Below are 19,678 nucleotides of genomic sequence, written 5' to 3'. Positions count from 1 at the left end.
TTTCAGAGATCCCATCCACCTATTTTTGAGGCTCATCGTAACACTGTTGTCTAAAGGTATGTTTTGCTTTCTTCTAAGGAAGGGTCAGTGTTCAAGGTGGGAGCTTGACTTTGGAACAGAAGTAGGGTGGGGCTGGAAAGGGGTAAGTGGAACAGAAATAACCTGCCCTACTTCCTTCACTGTCCTTTTTCTGAGACTCAAAAGACCTCTACCAGTTCCTTACCCCATTTATGCATCCATTCCTAGTTCTCTTCCTTCCCCTCTAGCGTTCAGGGCTTAATTCTGGGTCCTGTGACCAGACCAGAACTCCTGCTCACCTCCACACCTCAGCTCTTGGAGCCATTGTCTTTTGTAGTAAGGGAGTTGCTGGTTGCTATGGTAACTTGTCAAGACCCTGCTGGAAGAAAGAGCCGCTGTTCCCTACATGCTAAGTATGGGGGAAGGTTGTATCCAATCCTTCTTTCCTATTTCAGGCCTGACCAGGATTAAGCTACAACCACATGCCCTAAGCATACCAGGCCCAAGAAGGGAGCGGTGTGGGGAGGGTCATCCATTCTCAAGCTGAGTCATTGGTTTCCAAATGGAAACAAGATTCTTTGAGGTAAACTAGCTTTTATTTTTAAAGAACGGAAGGTTTAACAAGCCAAGAAGCTGACAAGAACGCTGGAGAAGGGACAGGGGAGGACAGATGAGGACATGTAGCCCATCTTTGCCCTGTGCTCCTGTGTGGGTGACCTCTGCACAAAAGTGTTCCTTAGTTCTGTTTGCTAAAGTGGTCTCCGCTTTGCAGTGTCTTTGGGGATTCTCTTTAACTGTATCCTCTGTTTTGAATTCTGCTCTCATAAGGGAGCCCTTCCAACATGTGCTTGAGTCTTAAGTTTAAAGGTACAAACAAAAGAAACTGGCAGAAGAGAAGCTGCATAGACAGAGCCTATTTGCTTTTGCATTCTTGGGGCAGGGGAGCTTGGGCACCCCCAGACTAAGCCTCCCTGCAGTTTGAGGGAAGCTAGGGAGAAATGTGAAGGATTCAGCAAATCCCAGGGGCAGCCTAGAGAGCCAGAGCTAGACATGAGTCCATGGAGGAGGAAGGCAGGTGAGACGAGACTCTCCAGCTAAAGGCCCCCTCCACCTGGACCCCTCGCCACCTCTACCAGGAGATAGAACAAAGTTCCCTTTGCTCCTCAAGGATTGTATTTGCTTTGCTTTGCTTTCTGGTAGCCATCAGTCTACTCAAGAATTCCGATGGGGTGCTAATGAATATGTATTATGTTTCCAACCAAAAGATCTATATTTTTTCATCTTGGAAACTGCCTCTAATAAAAAGCAATTTTACTGGGGAGTAATGATTTGTAGTTTTAAAAAGTCTCTCCTAATATCTGAAACTTTTCTTTCAGTGATTACGAATGAAGGAATGGTCCTTTAGTTTTCCGCTAGTAGCCCCCTTCAGAATACCAGGAGCTGTTGTAGTGTCCTAGCCTCTCTTAGGAGCTGCCTTTACCATCACAAATGATGGTAAAGCTGCCTACTTGTAAAATGAAGCTTGAGTTGGTTTCATGCAGAATGCCCTGGGGCAACTTGGCCAGAGTTAGGAGGAGAAGGATCTGTCCATCAAAAGCACAGGGGAAGCACTGAGGGAATTAGCAGCCATGGAGGATGCCTCCCTTGGCATGCTGACAGTTCACATGCGAGGCATTTACATACCCCTTACTTTATTAATAGGGATGGCTTTCTCATTCTCACCTAGGCTCTCCTCATTCTCTTAGAAGTCACTAGTAGAGTTTTGCATAACTCTTCCCCCCAGTCATTTTATGTCCACACCTGGGCTCCCTCTTTACTTTAAAATTCTTAGAATGTATAGGCAAAAAATAATGAATGATAAGATCCCAATCATATATCCCACAGCTTTTTGCCAAAGGAAGTGGCTGAGTAGTCAGAGTCACCATCACCAGTCCTTAGAGGATGAGATGTGGGTGAGGAACATGGAGGGAAGGACAGCCAGCTACCTGGACAGGGTCAGCTTGGTTCACACACAGAAAAGCCCCCTGAGCCCCAAGCTTCCTTTAGGAATGTGTTGGAATTGTTATTGAGTGCTGTTCCTGGAAGGGACATAAGAGGAATGCCTCCTGATGTCAGTTGTTCCCTGGCTCCCAGCTTTTTCTCTGAGGAAGAGGGAAAGTTTGTTCCTGATTACTGGAATACTGGCCTTTCTCATGGTGAAATATTCACTTGGAATCCTGTGAAGTCAAAGATAGGGAGTACTGGAAGAGAAGGCTGATAGAAAGGAGGCTGTCCTTTTTATGTCTAAGTGAGAGGGGGTTAGGCCAGGATGGACCACAGCAGTATGTCCCAGGGCGCTAGAAAGTGTGGCAGAGCCTTGCCCTTTGGAGGTCATCTGAGATACTCTCACATGTGGCTCCTCTGGGGAAGAACCCACAGGGCCTTGGCAGGAGGATGGAACCCCTGTCACTCAGAGAGGCAGCTTTGGGTGGGATGGGAATGCACTCACTCCCAGATGGATGAGTGTCTGAGCAGAATCAATACTTGGGCCTTGGGGAGGTGGCTCCTTGGGCAAGAGGCCACAGAAGAATAGGGAGGAAGCTTGCTGCAGGGGTGGGGCACAGTCAGGAACCAAACATGCCAGGGAATGGGGTAGGGGCACTAGAGCACCAAAGACCTTGGGGATGGAATGTTAGGGCCGGGGAAATGCTGAGGCATTACATCAATGTTAACCTAGTGGGACTGGAAGCTGAGCCTAGAGGCACAGTGACCTTATCTATTAGCAACTCCTGCTTCTCCCTGGGAACAGTCCTGGACAGTCTGCCTTGAACTTTGGGATTCTTTTAAAGGATTTCTCTTTCTGAATCTGGGTTCACTCAGGTGTCCTGAGCTTACTATGGGGTTGACAGCTCCCAACTTTGAGGAGTCGGGGACTGGCTCTGGCCATGCATGTTACACGGAGTTGCAAAGTACCTTGACCTCAGGGGATATTCAGGTTATCCTCTGTCCCCAAGTTTAAATACATATTCAAAGAAGAAGGCAAGAAAATATTTTCCTGAGGAAGTAACTGACACAAAAGCCAACCAGACTTCATGGCACTAAGAAACATCAGGGTCTCTCTTTACAGGAAAGGACAGAGACATGATCATACCCACACTTAGGGAGACACATGCCATGGGAGAAGTGACCAGCCAGAAGCTATCTTTCTTGATTTCTTCTATAAATTCTCTTCTATTGGCAAGACCTCATGAAATTCCCTGTTCCTTGTCCCAGTCCTCTTCCTCCAATGTTCAAAGCTTCATTTAACTTGGCTAGTCATTTTTGATATGTGATCAGTACCATTTCAATCCAGTGGTGTCGGGGGCAGGAGGATGAAGAGGTGAGGTGAAGGGGAGGTGAGAGTGACTATCTTTCCTCCCCTGCCCTCTGCACAGACTCCAGGAGAAAGATACAGATTCTACCTTCCACAGGTCTGCAACCTTACAAATGAACTCTGGAAGGGACAGAGAGCTAGGGTACTACTGTACCGCATGCCCTAGTTTCTGTGACTTGTTTCCTTGGGAGCTCACAGAACACTGGGGTCTCTGGTCAGCCAAGAGGAGCTAGAGAATCCTGAGGGGAGTTGGAAAAGATCTGGGAAGGTCATGACAGCTTTTGGACAATGTTGCCTGTCTTTGCTTTTAAATGTATCACATTTGCACCAAGAAATCAAATGGAAGAAATGGAAAACAAACAGCAAAAAGATTTCTATAGGTAAAATGGATCATGGCTCTGGGTGAGGCCTTAATTTCTTGAGTCTCCAAGCAGGCCACAAGGATTGCCTATAAAACAAAGCACCAGAAATAACCCACATCACCAATTAAAGTAAAATGCCTACACAAAGCCCCCTTCAAAAGAAACAAGGAGACCCTGGAAACTTGAGTGTCCTTCTTGCCTTCTTCCTGGTATTTATGTTTCTCTTGAGGTGTTTGAAGTTTTGCTTATAACAGAAACATAAGGAAAAAAAGTTCTGTACCGACAAAATAATACAATCATCAAGTAAAAATCAAAAGCTTCAGCAAAACCATGGTGACAGTCTTTTTTCTACGTGTTCCTTTTTTCTCTAACTGTGCAAAACTCAAAGAAATCAAAGCCACTTATCCATACACACACACACACACACACACACACACACACACACACACAGAGCTTCCATTTTGCAAATCTGTGTTAAATAGGTTCATTTCTCTCTCCTCCCCTATCCTTCATATGTGCAAAAGTATCTTAGTGGCTGAGGTGCTCCCTCAGCCTCACCCCCACATGCACCCTGTAGCCTTCCATGTCCTGTGGGTTCTTGGGAAGAAAAAAATAATCAGGGATAGAAATTCCACGTCTCCAACTGGCACTTCATTTGCCAAAACCTTTGGTTTTCTGGTGCACACCCCACCCTTTCAAATGCATTTTTTTCCTTCTTCCTTTTCCTGTTAGGTTGGCTTATGTTTTTTCCATTTGTTCATGGTAATGCCACAAAATACCCCTGCTCTGGGTCACCAAAGTCCAGGCCTTGGCAGGTGACCACCCTGATTTCCTATGGACAGGAGACCCCTCTTTCCAGGCATTAGCATTCAGCATTGAAAGCAAGTATTGAGGAAGTGTACAAAGCTGTGGGAGACGGATGAGTCAGGGAACGGAGAAGGGACTCGCCTCAACATCCTTGTACGTGGGATAAGAAATCTTTTGGTACTCTCTGCTGACTCATAAGGGAATGTTTCTCTCTATCTCTCTCTCTCTCTCTTTTTCCCCCTCCCTCCCTCCCTCCCTCCTTCCCCCCCCCCCAAGGGGTTAATGTCCTTAAAAGTGCAGATGACACATGGACTTTGCTGGAAATAGTAGAGCTCCTTCTCCATGTGAGGCTCATTTTGAGTGATAGCAAGAAACGACAAATGATACTTGGGGAGTAAAAGAAGGCAAGACTGTGGATCGCCACTAACACCACCATCCATCATGCCTCTCCTCATCTCCCCCAGTGGTGGACATGAAACCAGCACTGCCAAAAGAGATTCCTGTAGATGGTGGAGGCCGGACTACTCAGCACGCAAAAACCTCTCAAGATTGTAGGTTCTCAGGTCCCACTAATAGAACGCCTCTTATCATGACCACTTCTCACCTTGTGCTCATTCCCGAGCACACATTTTCCTGACTAGCTAAAACAAACTGGCAGATCCATACATGGAAGGACAGATAAAGAAATGGGTATCAAGGCCACGGTCAGCAGTATGTGCTGCTCTCCATATCCAGCCAGATCCTTCAACTTGGCTCTCCAGACCCTCCCAGGCACAACAAGCTGGTGGTTGAGGTTGGCTGGCATCTTGGTTTGTCCTGATGAGGCTGTGCTGGAGTTTCTTTCCTCAAATGATGACTGCAGACAGAACAGGAAGAAGAACCACTGAAAAGACAACTAAGATGCTGATGAAATAACTCCCATGGAGGCCTGGAGAGTCTAGTGACAAAGACATCTGCATAGCAACGGCACCAGATTCTGCAGGGAGGATACGACTGAGCTGTCTGCCCTGGCCTTCTATGGAGTTCTAAAAGACTGTGAGGGATGGAGTCTTGGAGATGGCTGGAGGTAGTATCTCCCAGATGCACTCTGCATTTCTTGGTGACCCTTCATGATGGTGACAGAGGAGAGTGGGGATGCCTTCTCTCTAGACAGTACTCGAGGCTCTGGAAAAGGACCCAACACTATGTTCATGATGCATTTGCGCTTGGGGATGAATTGAGAACAACAAATGTTGCTTCTGGAATCAGTGTGACTCTCTTTCCTTTTTTCCCCTTCCGTGTTACATTTCTTTCTTATGGAGCCAGATTACATGGTGTAGGAGCATCTCTATGGTGGAATGTAACGGCTATTCTTCCCCTGCCTTCCTTTCCCTAGGAAGAGGAGGAAGCTGGGCAGGCCGGTCCGTATGGTCACTTGGAAAACATACAAGGAGATTAGAAGGGACAGAAGGCTGCTGGACACCAACTCAACAGGTGAGCAGCAGCCCTTGAGAGTATCTACCAACACCTGCTGGTCCCCCACTCCAACATTTGCACAAAGCAAGGCCTTTCTCCTCAGTGACAGAGCACCCAGGCCACTGCCTGTCCCCTTTGGAGTTGGGAGGGTGGGGAGGGAGAGCCAGGTGATGTCTCCCACTTCAGATAATACTGAGCTCACAGCTGCTTCCCTAAGCCAAGTTTTGGACCACAGTGGGGATTCTGAGTAGAAGGTGAAGTAGCAGCATAGGAACATCCTCTGTCCTCACTCCTCATCCTTGTTTGAGCCCTGCTGTTGATGCATGGAATCAGGAACAGCTGAAGAAGAGCCCCACTCTGACATCTTCTGGTTAGGTCCTTCGCCATGGGCCTGGCCACCCCTGGACTGACTGAGGATTTGCGGCTTGGTCCAGTCATACTGGCAAAGCAATCATACTGAATGAGATGGGACCCAGGAGGGAGGGAGAGACAGAAGAGGCAGGAAGAGAGGAAGGAGAGATGGTGCTGCTCAGGGGATGCTGCTGATGCCTGTCGGAACTTGCACTTGGTAAAGATGATAATCTAGACTGAGGCACGGGTTGGTGTGTCCCTCCCTCCAGGATGGCCCTGGAAGGACGGTTCTCAGCTGTCTAAGCTCATGAGGGTTATGACTTGTTCTAGTTTGTAGGCCAGTTTCTGCTTCCCACACTGGTCATCATGGTCCAGGGGTCCAAGGATCTGTGGAAAGACATAAAATGGAAGGTTACTAGTTTGGATATGTGTACCAGTGTTCCTAGGGTACATATAGACAGTCTGAAGATGGTCAGGGGTATCAGTGCATCTACAGCTGCTGCTATTGCTGCATAACAGGCAGCCTGGGTGACTTAGGGGTAGGGGAGAGGTAGGAGGCATGTGGGCACCTATGTGACCAAGAGCATCAGATGCTAACTCATGCATTGTCACAGCTGAATAATGGTGCATTCCATTGTCCGTGAAAGACAGCTGGCAGAAGGAGAAAGCTTTGCTGAAGATGCCTGTGCACAAAAGCTACCATCACCTACAGGCTCAATGGCATCTTGGGAGTTTCATATCCAATGCGAAGGTAGGGTGCTCAGTGGACTGGATTATGCTCTCATGATCTTAACAAATCCCACCCCTCCTTCCAAAAGAGAAAATGCTTCCCCATCAGCTCCTTGAGGTCTAAAACAGCCACATGTAGAAAGCCATTTAGCTTAACTTTGCCTTTTAAAAGCCAAATATTCCTAGAGGGGTAAGTGCTACTGTTGATTGGCACATAGTGGATAAGGTCTACCAAAGCCTTTTCTGAGGTCAGGTAGTTGGAAGAGGACAGCGAGGGTTGTGATGATGGCATCTGTGAAAGAGTTTCTGGGATTCTCCAGTGACTTAGGAGATTCCAGACTGAGTCCTTGTTCATGCCACCTGGGTGATCTGAGGTAAAACGTGTGACCTTTCTGAATGAACCCTGCTTCCTCCTCTGTTACCCCTCACTGGTCTGCTTGGGTACAGAGGATAAGACCAGGTCACATACAGGAGCACCCTAGGCCCAATGCCTACTTCGCAGGAAGTGCCAGACAAGCAGGGTGAGAAGTACTGGGGTTGGGATCTGAGAGGAGGGATGAGGGCTAGGGGATAGAGAGTAGAGGCTGAGCTTAGGGAGACTCAGAAACTCCTTGAGTTTTAGATTTCATCATCAGTTAATATGTTTTTAATTGGGGACATTACACTAGAGCTGCCTATTGAACTGGCATGTGGGAGACCCTGGGTTCAGTCCCGGGTAGGGTTGGAGAGGAATGAAAGAAACAGATCTTTATAGATCTGAGAAGAAGAAACAGGAGTTGAAGGAGAATGTGTAATGAAATCAGTCCCAGTGCTTGTCTCAGTCTTGCAGTGCTGTCTTAAGCCTGGCTGGCAGAATTTCCCTGGCACAGACAGTAGGGTGGCATCCATGGGACTATTCTACACATGAAGCATTCAGACACGGCCCCCACCTCTGCCGTCCCTCCTTCCCAACAGGCCCTGGCAGGGCAAGGCTGGGCTCACCTCCTCGCTGTATTTGCCCACATAGGAGAAAATCTCTGAGAGCGCACTCATAGTGTTGAATTCATTCATATGCATCCGGGACTGCTCAGCCAGGTACGCATTCATGTCCTGGTCACTGATTGCTGGCATCTTCCCAATGTCTGAGTAATATCTGTGGGAGAGCGAGGAGGCAGAGAGGAGCTGTGGTTGTACATAGAGAATACACAGGAGAGATGGAAATGCCCAGAGCTGGGGTTGGGCCCACCTGTGAACCACAGTAGTGTCTCTCCCATTTGGGATTCAGTGTCTCAGCCAGGAAGAGCCTTTACAGCTCTGAAGACAGGGGGTACAAAGGGGAGGATCTGAGGAGGGTGGACAGAGAAGGACCAGGAGTCAAAGGGCCTCAGACCAGAGCGTCTGCTTTGCTTCATACTCTGGTCCAGGGCTCCAGCCTGCCTTGTGTTCCTCCATCAGGATGGGAGGGTTCTTCTGAATAGTTGCTCTTTCCCTGGTGGCCTGAGCTCTCTGGAGGTTAAACCAGAGTAGGGTGGGGGCTGCTAGTAGAGGGAGGCTGGCAGAAGGCAATCAGTCACTGTCACTTGCAGCTGTGCACTGCTGTCAACTGGTTAATTAGATGCCAGCATTTACATTTTTAATTTCTGCAATTTGACATTTTATGCACCAGACCCCCAAGTCCTCCGCTAGAGGAGAGTTGTACAGTTTCCTAATGAGGAACAGAGAGGTCCCCGTGCCCTGAACACGGGCTCTTTCTCACTCTTTACTACATGCTTTGGGGTAGTAGATGGCAACAACAACAAAAAAGGGGAACAGATAACCGTAAAAATGGGGAGGCATTGGCAAGTCAGGGGGCCTTGCAGCTGCTGGCCCAGGCTACACTAAGTCCCTGGGCCGCCAGGCTGAAGTCAGCTGCCTGAGGAGCTAGAATGGGATAAGGGAAGTCCCAGGCCAGGGAAGAGGTGAGCAGGAGAGGTGCCAGCATGAAGTTCAAGGAGAGACACTCACTGTAGGGATATCTGAGTGCAGATGACAGTGACAAACCTTGAGACTTCCCAGGACTCAGACTTCCTTCATCAGGTGACCTCCAGACAGTCTCTCTGGCCCTGCCTTGAGTCTTTCCTAATTCAGATCCCTCACTGCTCCAACACGATCCTCACAGCCCTATGCCACATCCCTGACTTTTGCCTGTCCTCAACAGTGCCCAGGACTTGGGTAACAGGCTGGCCGAAATGGTTCTTCAGGGTTCTTCCAGCCATCAGCTCAAGTGTCTATAAAAGAATGACAGCTCAATTCGTCACCAGAATACTCCCAGGTAGGTGAGGACTGGGAAGGGTATTCTGTCCTGAGCCACAGCTTGCAGGGATTGTTACTTCATTTTCAGGGAGAGTAGAGGCAGGGAGAGGTCATTTGGTCACCAGGGAAGAGGGTGGTCAGGGGGAAACTTCTGTGGCCTCGGGAACCCAGCTTCCTGAAACAGACACAGTGCTAACTGCCTATTGAATGGGTGCCACTGTGGCTAACCAGGCAGTCTTGGCCCCTGACATATTGCCTAGGCAAGAATATAGACAAAAGTTAAATGATATGGCCTTCTGGAGAGCAGCCTGAGGGCCCTTGGGAAATGTGCTGCACTGGGCTCATGTGGACTTGAGCCCTTTACAACCTTCTCTGCCCTGCTTCTTCTGTCCTCAGAAGCCCATAGGCCTTACTTACGTCTGTGACCTGCTTTGTTTTGGGTTTCTTTACCCCCAGGAGACCTTGCTGTCTTCAAGGCTGGCAGCCCATACCAAAGCACATGTCTCAGTATTCCAATGCACATGGTTTGGGTGAGTTAGTGACAGTCCAAATATTAGAGGTCAGGCAGAAGTGTCCATTCATTGGCACTAGTAAACTATTTCTGGACCTAATAAATGCCAATGTTCCATTTTACAACAGAAGATCAGAAGTTTCCGCAATGGTTCCTGACCTTCCCATCGCCGAGATTTGTGCCACTGTTCCTGTAACTACCAAGCAAGATAGATTTGCCAAAGGAGGTTACCTTTCCAGTCATACTCATGAGAAGCTTGAGCTATGTTTACTATGACTTTCAGTATTATAGCCAGCTACTTGAGAAACATGGCTGAGTCCAAACTTTGTCTAGACAGTTCAACTCTGTCATCAGCAAAGCAGAGCCTCTGATCAGGATGAAAACCCCAGCTTCCCACAGAGAGGACACAGCCACCAAGAGAAGCAAAGGCCCCAGTTGCACCTGTTACCTGCCTGTTAAACCTGCCACAGGTGGACAGAAGATTCTGTTAAGCTTCTTGCAAACAGTACAGAACTCCTCCTGCTGCCATTGTGCTCCCTGAGGGGTACAGGCACCCAGGCTAGGGATCACTGTTTCCACAGTGAAAGGACCCTTTCCCTGCCAGAAACAGCAGATGCTCAACATCTGTCCCTTTTGCAGGGTACTTGCAAAATGCATTTCTCCAAAGTGAATATTTAGGAAGAGTCTCTCTCTCTCTCTCTCTCTCTCTCTCTCTCTCTCTCTCTCTCTGTAGTGATTTGGAATGGTTGGGATGATTAGAGTGGATAAGGAAGAGGGCAGGGACTAGAGCCTTGTCATCTGAAGCTGGTGAGTGACATGCCAGCTAGCTGTGCCTTACCTTCTCTCTAATGTGAGGTCAGGTCCCCACTGAGTAAGCCCGAAGATCTCTCCTCACTCACCTTTGTCTTGAGGAGGCTGGACTGACCAGGGCATGTCTGTGGCCATCTACTAGCCCCCAAGTGGACTTTCTATATGACCTCATCTTTGGAAAGTTCTGGATGAGTGTTCAGTGGCAGCTTAGAATCCTAGCGTGTGTGTGTGACTTGGGGTCTTGCTGACTTTCTACCCCATTCTCATCCCCAGGCTTCCTACTGCTAAGTGGTCTCGTCCTCTCTGCAAGGCTTGGCTACTGCTGCCTAGACTACTCCTCCCCGCTCCAGGATTCTGCCCAGCCCACGTCCTAACCAGCCCCCGCTGAGCCTGACCATAGCCCTGCGTGGAGTCTTCTCTGTGATGAGCACAATTGCTTCCTTCCCACTCCTGCCAAGCTGGCCTTTGTGCTGGGACCTCTGCAGAGATGCCTTATTGATTGTGAAGGATGCAATGAAGCCCTGAAAATGAGCTTCAAACAAGTGTTCTCATCAGCTGGCTGCACATGAAGAACAGAAAGGTCAGCCTTGACCCCCTTCTTGAACTTACAGGATTTCTGCCTACAGTGAGCCCCTCTTCAGAAGGGACTGATGCTCTGAAAGTCCAGGACTGGCCAACCCCGGCAGCCTGGAAGGCTGGCTGCTGCTTGCTCTTGACTCAGTTCACTCTCCTTGGTGAGGGATGCCAGGTGGGATGCCAGCCTCTGGGGGTCCAACATCAGTCCTCAAGGAGATGCTGCTATACAGGGCAAGGCTCCAGAGGGCTGGATTCTTCTGTGTTAATAATTTTAAAGAGAGATGGGGTGAGGTGCTGGCAGAAGTCCTGGGCTGAGTGTGATAGTGAGGGGATAGAGATGAAGGCATGAACGATGTTTTGAGCCTCAGGCTCTGTTGTCTCCAAAGCTGGCTCACACAGGCCTTTCTGAATGGCTGACAGGTGTCTTCAGTCCCAGAGAAATGAAGGCCTCACTCATTTCTTCTCTCCATGCTTCCAGCTTGTGGGACCCGTTAGACATTCAACTGTGAGAACTTCAAGGGGAGGGATCGGGTCCAACATCTCCCATGTGCCCAGTATACCCATAATGAAGCCCATGGATGCATGAATGTCCCACAAGTGGACGGATGCATGAGCCTCCCCTCAGTGCTGCTCCCAAGGCTAGCGTCATTGTTACGGATGAATTCCTTGGAAGGCGCATTTACATGTTTAAAATTCTTCACCTCCTTCATGCCACGATAGCACTTACTGTGTGTCGGTTCCCGGTTCCCAGTGGGCCAGCAGCAGCTCCCCACCTCAGCTTCTATAGGAGATGTCTTCAGACAACAAGTCAATGAGACTCGTGCTGATAGGAACGCTGAGGTTCCTCCAGATTAAAACAGGACATTGGGGGGATAAGAGGGGAATGGAGTGTGTATAATCAGAGGACATGATATCATGTAGACAGTGTCACAATAGAACCCACCACTTTGTACAATGGGCGGAAAGATTCATCTTTAAGCAAGCTCAAAGAAAAGAAAAATCAGAGAAAAGCATATTAAACTAAGCAGAGCTCACTGCTACTGGTGATGCAACAGAAATGACAGCTGACCACGACACACCAGCTCTCGGTGACAGCACTGTTGAGTTTTGCTTGATGAGGTCTGTGCAGCACTGAGCAGTTCTAGAGGAAGCAAGAGGCTCTTGTTTCTGTCTAAGTTTGACCACAAGCAAAAACTCAATGGGGCCAGTGAAAGTGGGGAGTCTGCAGGGCCACCGCCCACTAGCACTACAGGTTGTGTAGAGGCAGAAGCGGGAGAAGAAGGTTGGATAAGGACGGAGGGAGGACCGATGGGAAGACAGGAGGAGGAGGGTGTGGGACTTCCACGGAGATGTCTTATTGGGATGACAGATGGGAAGATGGCGGGAGGACAGGGTGGGAAGGTGCTGGGAAGAACAGTGAAAGGACAGGTGGGAGACAGTGGGAGTATGGTAGAAAGACAGGGAACGATGGTGGGAGGATGCTTGAGAGGACAAGAGGACTTGGTCTTTTCATCATGAAGAATTTCTTGCTTTGTTTTCTGGACCCGTCCACATTGTTTTCTCAGTTGTTCTTTATTAGACCTCAAAGGAAAGGAGGAAGGGGTTGGGACCTCAGGCAAGATAAACATGGCTTCCCTAAGAGACACTGGTTGTTAAGATGTCCAGTAGGATGAGAAGGCAGAACACAAACCAACCATCCTGAAAAATAATTAATAGCCAGAGATGACGACCCCTGGCAAGTGCATGGCATGGGCCTCATTTGGCACCAAGTGTAGGGAAAATGGGAGACTGACTGGGTATCAGTCTTACCTCAGATCACCCAGTTGAATCCTAGGAGTATCTCCTAATTTCCCCCATCCTAAACATTCCTGGTTCTGTTGTTCCTGTCTAAGGCTCTAGCATAGTAACCCATGTCTGTGTAAGAATGACCAAGCCCAGTCTCCCTCTCTCTCTCTCTCTCTCTCTCTCTCTCTCTCTCTCTCTCTCTCTCTCTCCCCCTCCCTCCCTCCCTCCTTCCCTTCCTCCCTCCCTCTTCCTCTTCCTCTCCCTCTCTTCCTCCCTCTCTCTACCTCTCCCCACCTTCCTGTCAATGGCTGTCCACACACAAGGGCTTCTTCTTGTTGTAGGAAGAAGGTTCCATTGTCTAAGAAGAGGGAAGAGAAAACCTCCCTCGAGGACTCAGACCTGATCTAACATAAGAATAAAGAGGTGGCTCTCTCCCTAACAACCAGGCTAAAGTGCTCCTCACAGGAGAAAGAGATGGGAGAATGCCTAAAAACGTAGAAAAACAAAATTAAACCCTTCTATATACTATTTATTTTGTTTTTAGTCACTAAGGCAGGGTCAACTTCTGGCCTCTCTTACTCTTGAACAGCAAGTCTGAGCAAGTCTGAGCTTGTCTTCAGGCTTCCTATGTTTAAGCTACTTGGAAAAGGCAAAGGAGTCCAAGGTTAGGGTTGCCATGTAGAGCCATACATGTTGTTCACTGCAGAGAGGTCTTGGATGAGAGGGTGAGCTGAGACTGACAAGTAGTCCACCATTCAGCAAAACTATGTCCTGTAGGGTGGGGCTCCATTTCCCACCATCTTCCTAATGCACACAGAGGCACCGCTTGGGTTTGCAAAGACCCTGTCAGAATCATACATAGCAGAAAGGTTTAGATATCATGAAGCTTGGGACTCTAGTGTCATCTTGCACTGATTATGTGACTATTCTGAATGTGTATTTCTTAACCTTGACATAAAGGCATCAGGGGAGATTGCAATTCCTACCTTATTACAAGGCTACCACAATGCACAAAACTCCAGCTGGCTGCTTAGCTCAGGTACTTGGTGCTGGGAGCTGATGCAACTAGACAAGCCATGGGCATTCTTTTTCCATGAGTAGGTGATGGCTCAGAGTCCAGATTCACAGCTAATGAATGGGCATGTCTGCAGTTACAGCAGTGCCAGGGAACATGGGGACTCATGGGGTCATGACATCCAAGGTGACACTATACAACCCAGGGCATGGAGTCAAGGGTCTGGGACAGTGAGGAGCTATTCAGAAAGTGACAATGGCATGCCCAAGAAATGCTGACAGGACTGCCAGGTGGACAGGAGGGCCAGGTTGAGGCCTCCAGACAAGACGCAACTGAGTCTCCTGTAGTCTAATCATCACACCATGTGTGTATGTATGAATGCATGTATGGTATGTGTACAAAAGTATGGATGGCATGTGGATCTGTGTTTGTATAAGAGTATGCATATGTGTATAGTTTATGTGTGTTCATGGCATGAATGTATGTGTACATGTATTGCATATATGTGCATGTGTGTGCACATGATATATAGTTATATGGGCATGCAAATGTGATATGTATGGCATGTACACACATTATATATGGATAGCAAATAGATATGTGTATGTAAGTATGTATGTATGATATCATGTAAACAATATACAGTATATGTATGTTTATGGTATCTCTGTGTATACATATATGGTATATACATATATGCATGTGTGTGTCTATGCAGGTACATATGGTATATGTGCTGTGGTATGCATGAAAGTATGTGTGGTATATGTACGGAGGTATGCATGAGTGGATGGTTTACATGTGTGTATGTATGTATTAGCTGGGGAGAGTACATTAAGGATCACATCTCTTTCCTGGGCCTAAAGACTCTTCAGTCACTAAGATCCATGCCGTTCTGTACAAGGAAGTGGATTACATGGTTAGTTCTACCGTGCTTCCCAACTTGCTTCAGTGTGGAGGCAGTGAGGTATGGGTGTTCCGGCTACAGGACCAGCTGTGCCAGTGACTAGCTGGAAGCACCCAGCCTGTTTGTAGGGGAGCCTTGGGTCCAGGAATGTGGCTTGTTCCAGGCACCCTCAAATGGTTTCCTGAGCCACACTCACCTCTCCACCCAGTTCTTGTAGCTGGGAATGTCCTTGGCATAGAGCAGCTTATTAGAGGGTGAATCCTTGCCCAGCCGGTGCTCCGATGTGGAGCAGGAGTCCATGAAGGTCTGGGCCACCACAGAGAGGCAGGCATCTGTGATGCTGTTCTTATGGATGTCAAACACGAACTGAGGGTTCTTGATCATGTTGACCCAAAATCGCAGGGGCAGGCTGTATGGAGGGAAGAAGCAGATGGTCAGAAGTGATAAGGCAGCGGGGTGTAGCCTGGTGGTGAGAAAGAAAAATGGCTAGAGTTCATGAGGCTTGGGAGCCTTCTATGGCTTGGATAGAAGGTATAGGGAACAGGGTAACTGAGTCTACTCATCATCCAGGAAACCGTGGATCAGCAAGTTTGAGTGGCTTATCTGGGAATGCATAGATGGGAAGAACTTGAAGGAACAAGATACCCAGCTATGACGGGGGGCTCTGCATCTTCCTATTGGCATAGGACAGTCATGTGTGCTACAGAGCAGAATGTAGGTTCTTATACCTGTCTGCCCCTGAGCCTGATGCTAGGATCATCCCTCTGGTGAACTTTAAGGAATCACCTAGAATCTAGGTTTTGCATCAGACTGCTTACTGGATGACTTGGCCAAAGTCACATCCTTCCTTGACTGGTCCCATAGATTCCTTCCTGCCTGGTTAAGACACTAGGGCTGTGATCTTTCACTACTAGGGTACCACATAGCATCAGCTCTTTATCTGCTCCTTGGGACCCCACCCATACCTGTGAGCCCCTTATCTGTTCCTTGGTGTCTCATGCTTCTCCTCTCTGTCTTTCACTCAGCACCTACTTCCTGCCAGCTGCTCTAGCAACAGGAAATATAACAACTAAAACACATCTTTTATCCTCAGAAAACCTGCATGCCAGAATGCTCATAGGGAAGACACATGGTAGCCAAATGCATGTTCGGCACACTCCGCCAAGAGCAGAGAATGTCGATGTCAGACAAAGCTATGTGCCATACCGACCCAGAGAGCATCATCTCCAAAGCCATTTCAGAGGGGACACAGTGAGTTTTGGTCCTTGTTGTTCATGGTGGTGGTGGTTTTGGTGGTGGTGGTGGTGGTGGTATGTGTGTGTGTGTGTGTGTGTGTGTGTTTATGCAAGCATGTTCCTGTGTATAGAGGTGCATTTGTGTGTGCACATGTGTAGAGGTTAGAGATAAACCTCGAGTGTCATTCCTCAGACACCATCCACCTTGCAGTTTTGTTTTGTATTTATTTTTTGAGACAGGGTCTTTCACTGGCCTGGGACTTACTGACTAAGTTTAACAGACTGACTGGCCATCAAGCCCTAGAGATCCTGTCTTTGTCTCTGCAATGCCAAAGTTACAAGCCACAACCAACTTTTTAATTAATATTTTATTTATTATTTTTATGTGTATGTGTGTATTGCTTGCATGTAGGCAAGTGCATCTGTGTCTCGCAATGCCCACAGAGGACAGAAGAGGCTATCGGATCCCCTGGGACTGGAGTTACAGACAGTTGTTAGCTGCCATGTGGGTGCAGGTCTTCTGTAAGAACAGTCAGTGTTATTAACTGCTAAGCCATCTCTCCAGCCCCCCACAACCAACCTTTTATGTGGGTACTGGGGATTGAACTCAGGTCCTCAAGCAAGCATGGTAACCACTTTACCAATAGAGCCATCTCCTCATTTCTATATCCTTCCTTTTATGAAACAGGGTCTCATGTAGTCTCGAATTTACTATGTAACAATGGATGACCTCAAACTCCCAATCTTCTTTTGCCTTCACCTCTCAAATAACTGGGTTACATATGTGTATTGCCATACCTAGTTTTGTGTGGTGCTGGGGATCAAACATAGAGTTCATAATGCTAGGCAAGCACCCTACCAACTGAGCTACATGCTCAGCTCCACATCTGATTTATTTTAAAACTCTTTTTCCTTAGCTAGGCAGGGACAAACAATATGTGGGGAATCCGTAAACACGGATTACACAGTGTGGCCTGATTCTGTAGTCACTGTGTGACACTAGACAGGGTCCCTGCAGAAGGAGGAGCAGCCCAAGCCTCTTTGAAGCTGTGCTCTCCCTGCACAGCCTCACTCTGCAGCTCCCACCAGCCTGTTGAGCTGCTGGTGAGGGGGATGGGGGAAGGTGCCAGGGCCAAGTCAGGCATGGCTTCCTTCCTTCCCTCTTCTTCCACCTCTGCACCTCCTGCCATTTCCCCTGATGTTTTATTGTTGTTTTGGTGGCTGTGCTCACGGTTGGTGATAGTTACAATGCCCGCATGTGTTTGGCTTGCCTCTTAGAACTTAAAGTCTTTGAATTACATTATTTCAAGGCACCAGGTACGATATTTTTGCACTTGTATCTTCCAGCAGTCAGTATGTATAATACAAACAAACACTATAAATACAGGAAGATCTGACATTCATGGTTGCCAATCAATCAACAAGCATTTATTAAGTCCCTACAAAGACTATGGCATAGGACTGGAGCAGGCACACAGAAGCCTGATAATATTTGATGTCATTTTCTATATCACTGGAAATCCAGGACAGGAAATAAATGGGGTGACATCCAAGGACACCTCAGGGGGCCACAGTACATGGGTACAGGGGAGTCATGGTAGCTTCTCAACCTTCTCCAGGTCATTGTCTCTGGGCTTAAAGCTCTGGATCAGGGACTCAGTTTCCCTATCAGAGCTCTCCTGTCTATATCTTCCTAGGTTTCTTAAGTCTCACCCAGAGCATGGGTGTTGGGATTCCACATGGCTGCACTGATTGTTTCTCCCTGTCACTTAAGCCAGTTGGGATGACAGGTGCATCGCCCTCGAAGCCAAGGTACCACAGAGACTCCTGCCTAATGAAATATTAGCATGTTATTAACATCAGTGGTACCGCTCCTCTCTGGCTGATTGCGGCCACTCAGGCTAAATGAGCAGGAGGGTTATTTAAAAGAGAGAAGACAGGGAACTGTGGAAGGAGGAAGAAGAGGTGGGAGGGCAAGTCACACCCCTAGTCAGGAATAAAGAAACAATGCCCTCAGCATGGATGGTGAACTCTAGTCCACACACAGAGCTCATCTTTTCTGACTTCATCTTGTCCAAGGTAGCATGGGGACAGGCCAGCATCAAGAGATGCCCTTTGAGAGATCTTGAACTTGGTGTAGTTACCCACTTTCCTGGTTTTCCATCATCCAGTCTGTTTCTATATGTGCAGCACCTGAGTCTTTGGGAGGGCATAAAGAGGGCTGGCACTTAGGGGTGCTGTGTAAGGGACCAGCGCTCCCTGGACAAAGCCAAGAGAAAGACTGGGCAGAGAACTTGTCTCATATGAAGGTGGGGGAATTGGTAAGATTCACGGACAGAAATGCAGACTCAGAGCTGGCACTGCCCCTCAGATACCACCCAAGAGTCATACTGGCAGGATTTAAAGAGGAGGAAACTATCTCACCAGAATAGCTACACAGGGTGGAAACCAGATTCTAGGGTCCTCACTTTAGAAAGCTGGGAAGGACTCCAACATAGTTAATATGACATAAACTCTTCTGAGGCATGGGCTGAGCCTCTGCCTGGGCTGGTGTTCCCATCCCCACAGGGAGTGCTCCTCTGTGAGTGGAGGAGGGGAGAGTCAGAGCACATCTCAGAAAATAGCATCAGCAGCCCAGGCTGACTTCTGCCTCCTCGGTGTTCAGGTCTGGGTCCCCAGCTAGGCATCAGGGTGCCTACTTGTGCTCTGGAAACTTGCCAGTCCTAGCAGTGGTAGTGCTGGGTACCAAGCCTGTGCTGTTTGGAAAAAATAACTGAACAAGAGTGGCCTGAATGCGGAATGCATAAAGGTGACCGGGAAGCAGCTTTGGATTGAATGGGTCTGAACAGCAGCCAGCTTTACCTAAGGTAGGACTCTGAAACAGGCCATGGCAGCCCACATTTCATCACTATTTCCTGAGCCTCACTTTGTGTATGGTTCTGTACTCTGTGTTGAATTCTGATGGTTGGTCTTACAATTTCAACCTAAGATGAAATACTATATTCAGATGATGGGGAGGATACTGTATTAAAAGGAGAAGGGACCACAGTGGAGACATGTAGAGTGTCATTAGTAGTTAGAGACTCCTACAGCCTCCAGGAAAGACAAAGTGTTTCTGGACAGCTCTTGGAAAGGAGTTTGTGAAAAGGGAAAAGAGCAGATTATTGGATGAAATTGGAACATTCCTTGTTCATCCGGGTGCCATCTACATGTGCCTTAAAACTCTGCTGACAAGATGCCATGAGATGCAGCTGCTCTGTGATCCTGTAGGACACCATCTTCTATGCTGGTATTTGTCTGTGTACTGACAGCTGTCTCTCTTGTCCCATACCCTCATCTTTCAGCTCACTGAGGAAAAGGGCTCTGTCTGATGAGTCTAGGATCCTCAGTGTTGAACACAATGTCCCATACCCAGTAGGTCCCTGGATATGAGAGTGGCTTGGCTATGACATTGGCACATACTATTTTTTACTCTTTGAATTGGTCCAATAAAT

General features: G+C 48.0%; 1 protein-coding gene across 2 annotated transcripts in view; it reads right to left on the bottom strand.

The window, feature by feature from the left end:
* Positions 1-4,811: 4,811 nt before the first annotated feature.
* Plxna4 (plexin A4) overlaps positions 4,812-19,678 on the bottom strand; it is a 461,715-nt gene continuing 446,848 nt past the window's right edge. The window contains exons 30-32 of one of the 2 annotated variants that reach the window (XM_017802882.2): positions 15,146-15,358; positions 8,056-8,206; positions 4,812-6,732 (exon numbers count right to left, since the gene is read on the bottom strand). In XM_017802882.2, coding sequence (XP_017658371.2) covers positions 6,637-6,732; positions 8,056-8,206; positions 15,146-15,358 — 460 coding nt within the window. In that variant the 3' untranslated portion in view covers positions 4,812-6,636. Of the gene's footprint in view, positions 6,733-8,055; positions 8,207-13,458; positions 13,871-15,145; positions 15,359-19,678 lie in introns of those variants that run through there. The other variant, XM_029555453.1, reaches the window with a different exon arrangement.

This window comes from Nannospalax galili, unplaced genomic scaffold (assembly GCF_000622305.1).
Source record: "Nannospalax galili isolate Female #2095 unplaced genomic scaffold, S.galili_v1.0 scaffold746, whole genome shotgun sequence".
NCBI lineage: Eukaryota > Metazoa > Chordata > Mammalia > Rodentia > Spalacidae > Nannospalax > Nannospalax galili.
This window is presented reverse-complemented; position numbering and strand designations above follow the sequence as displayed.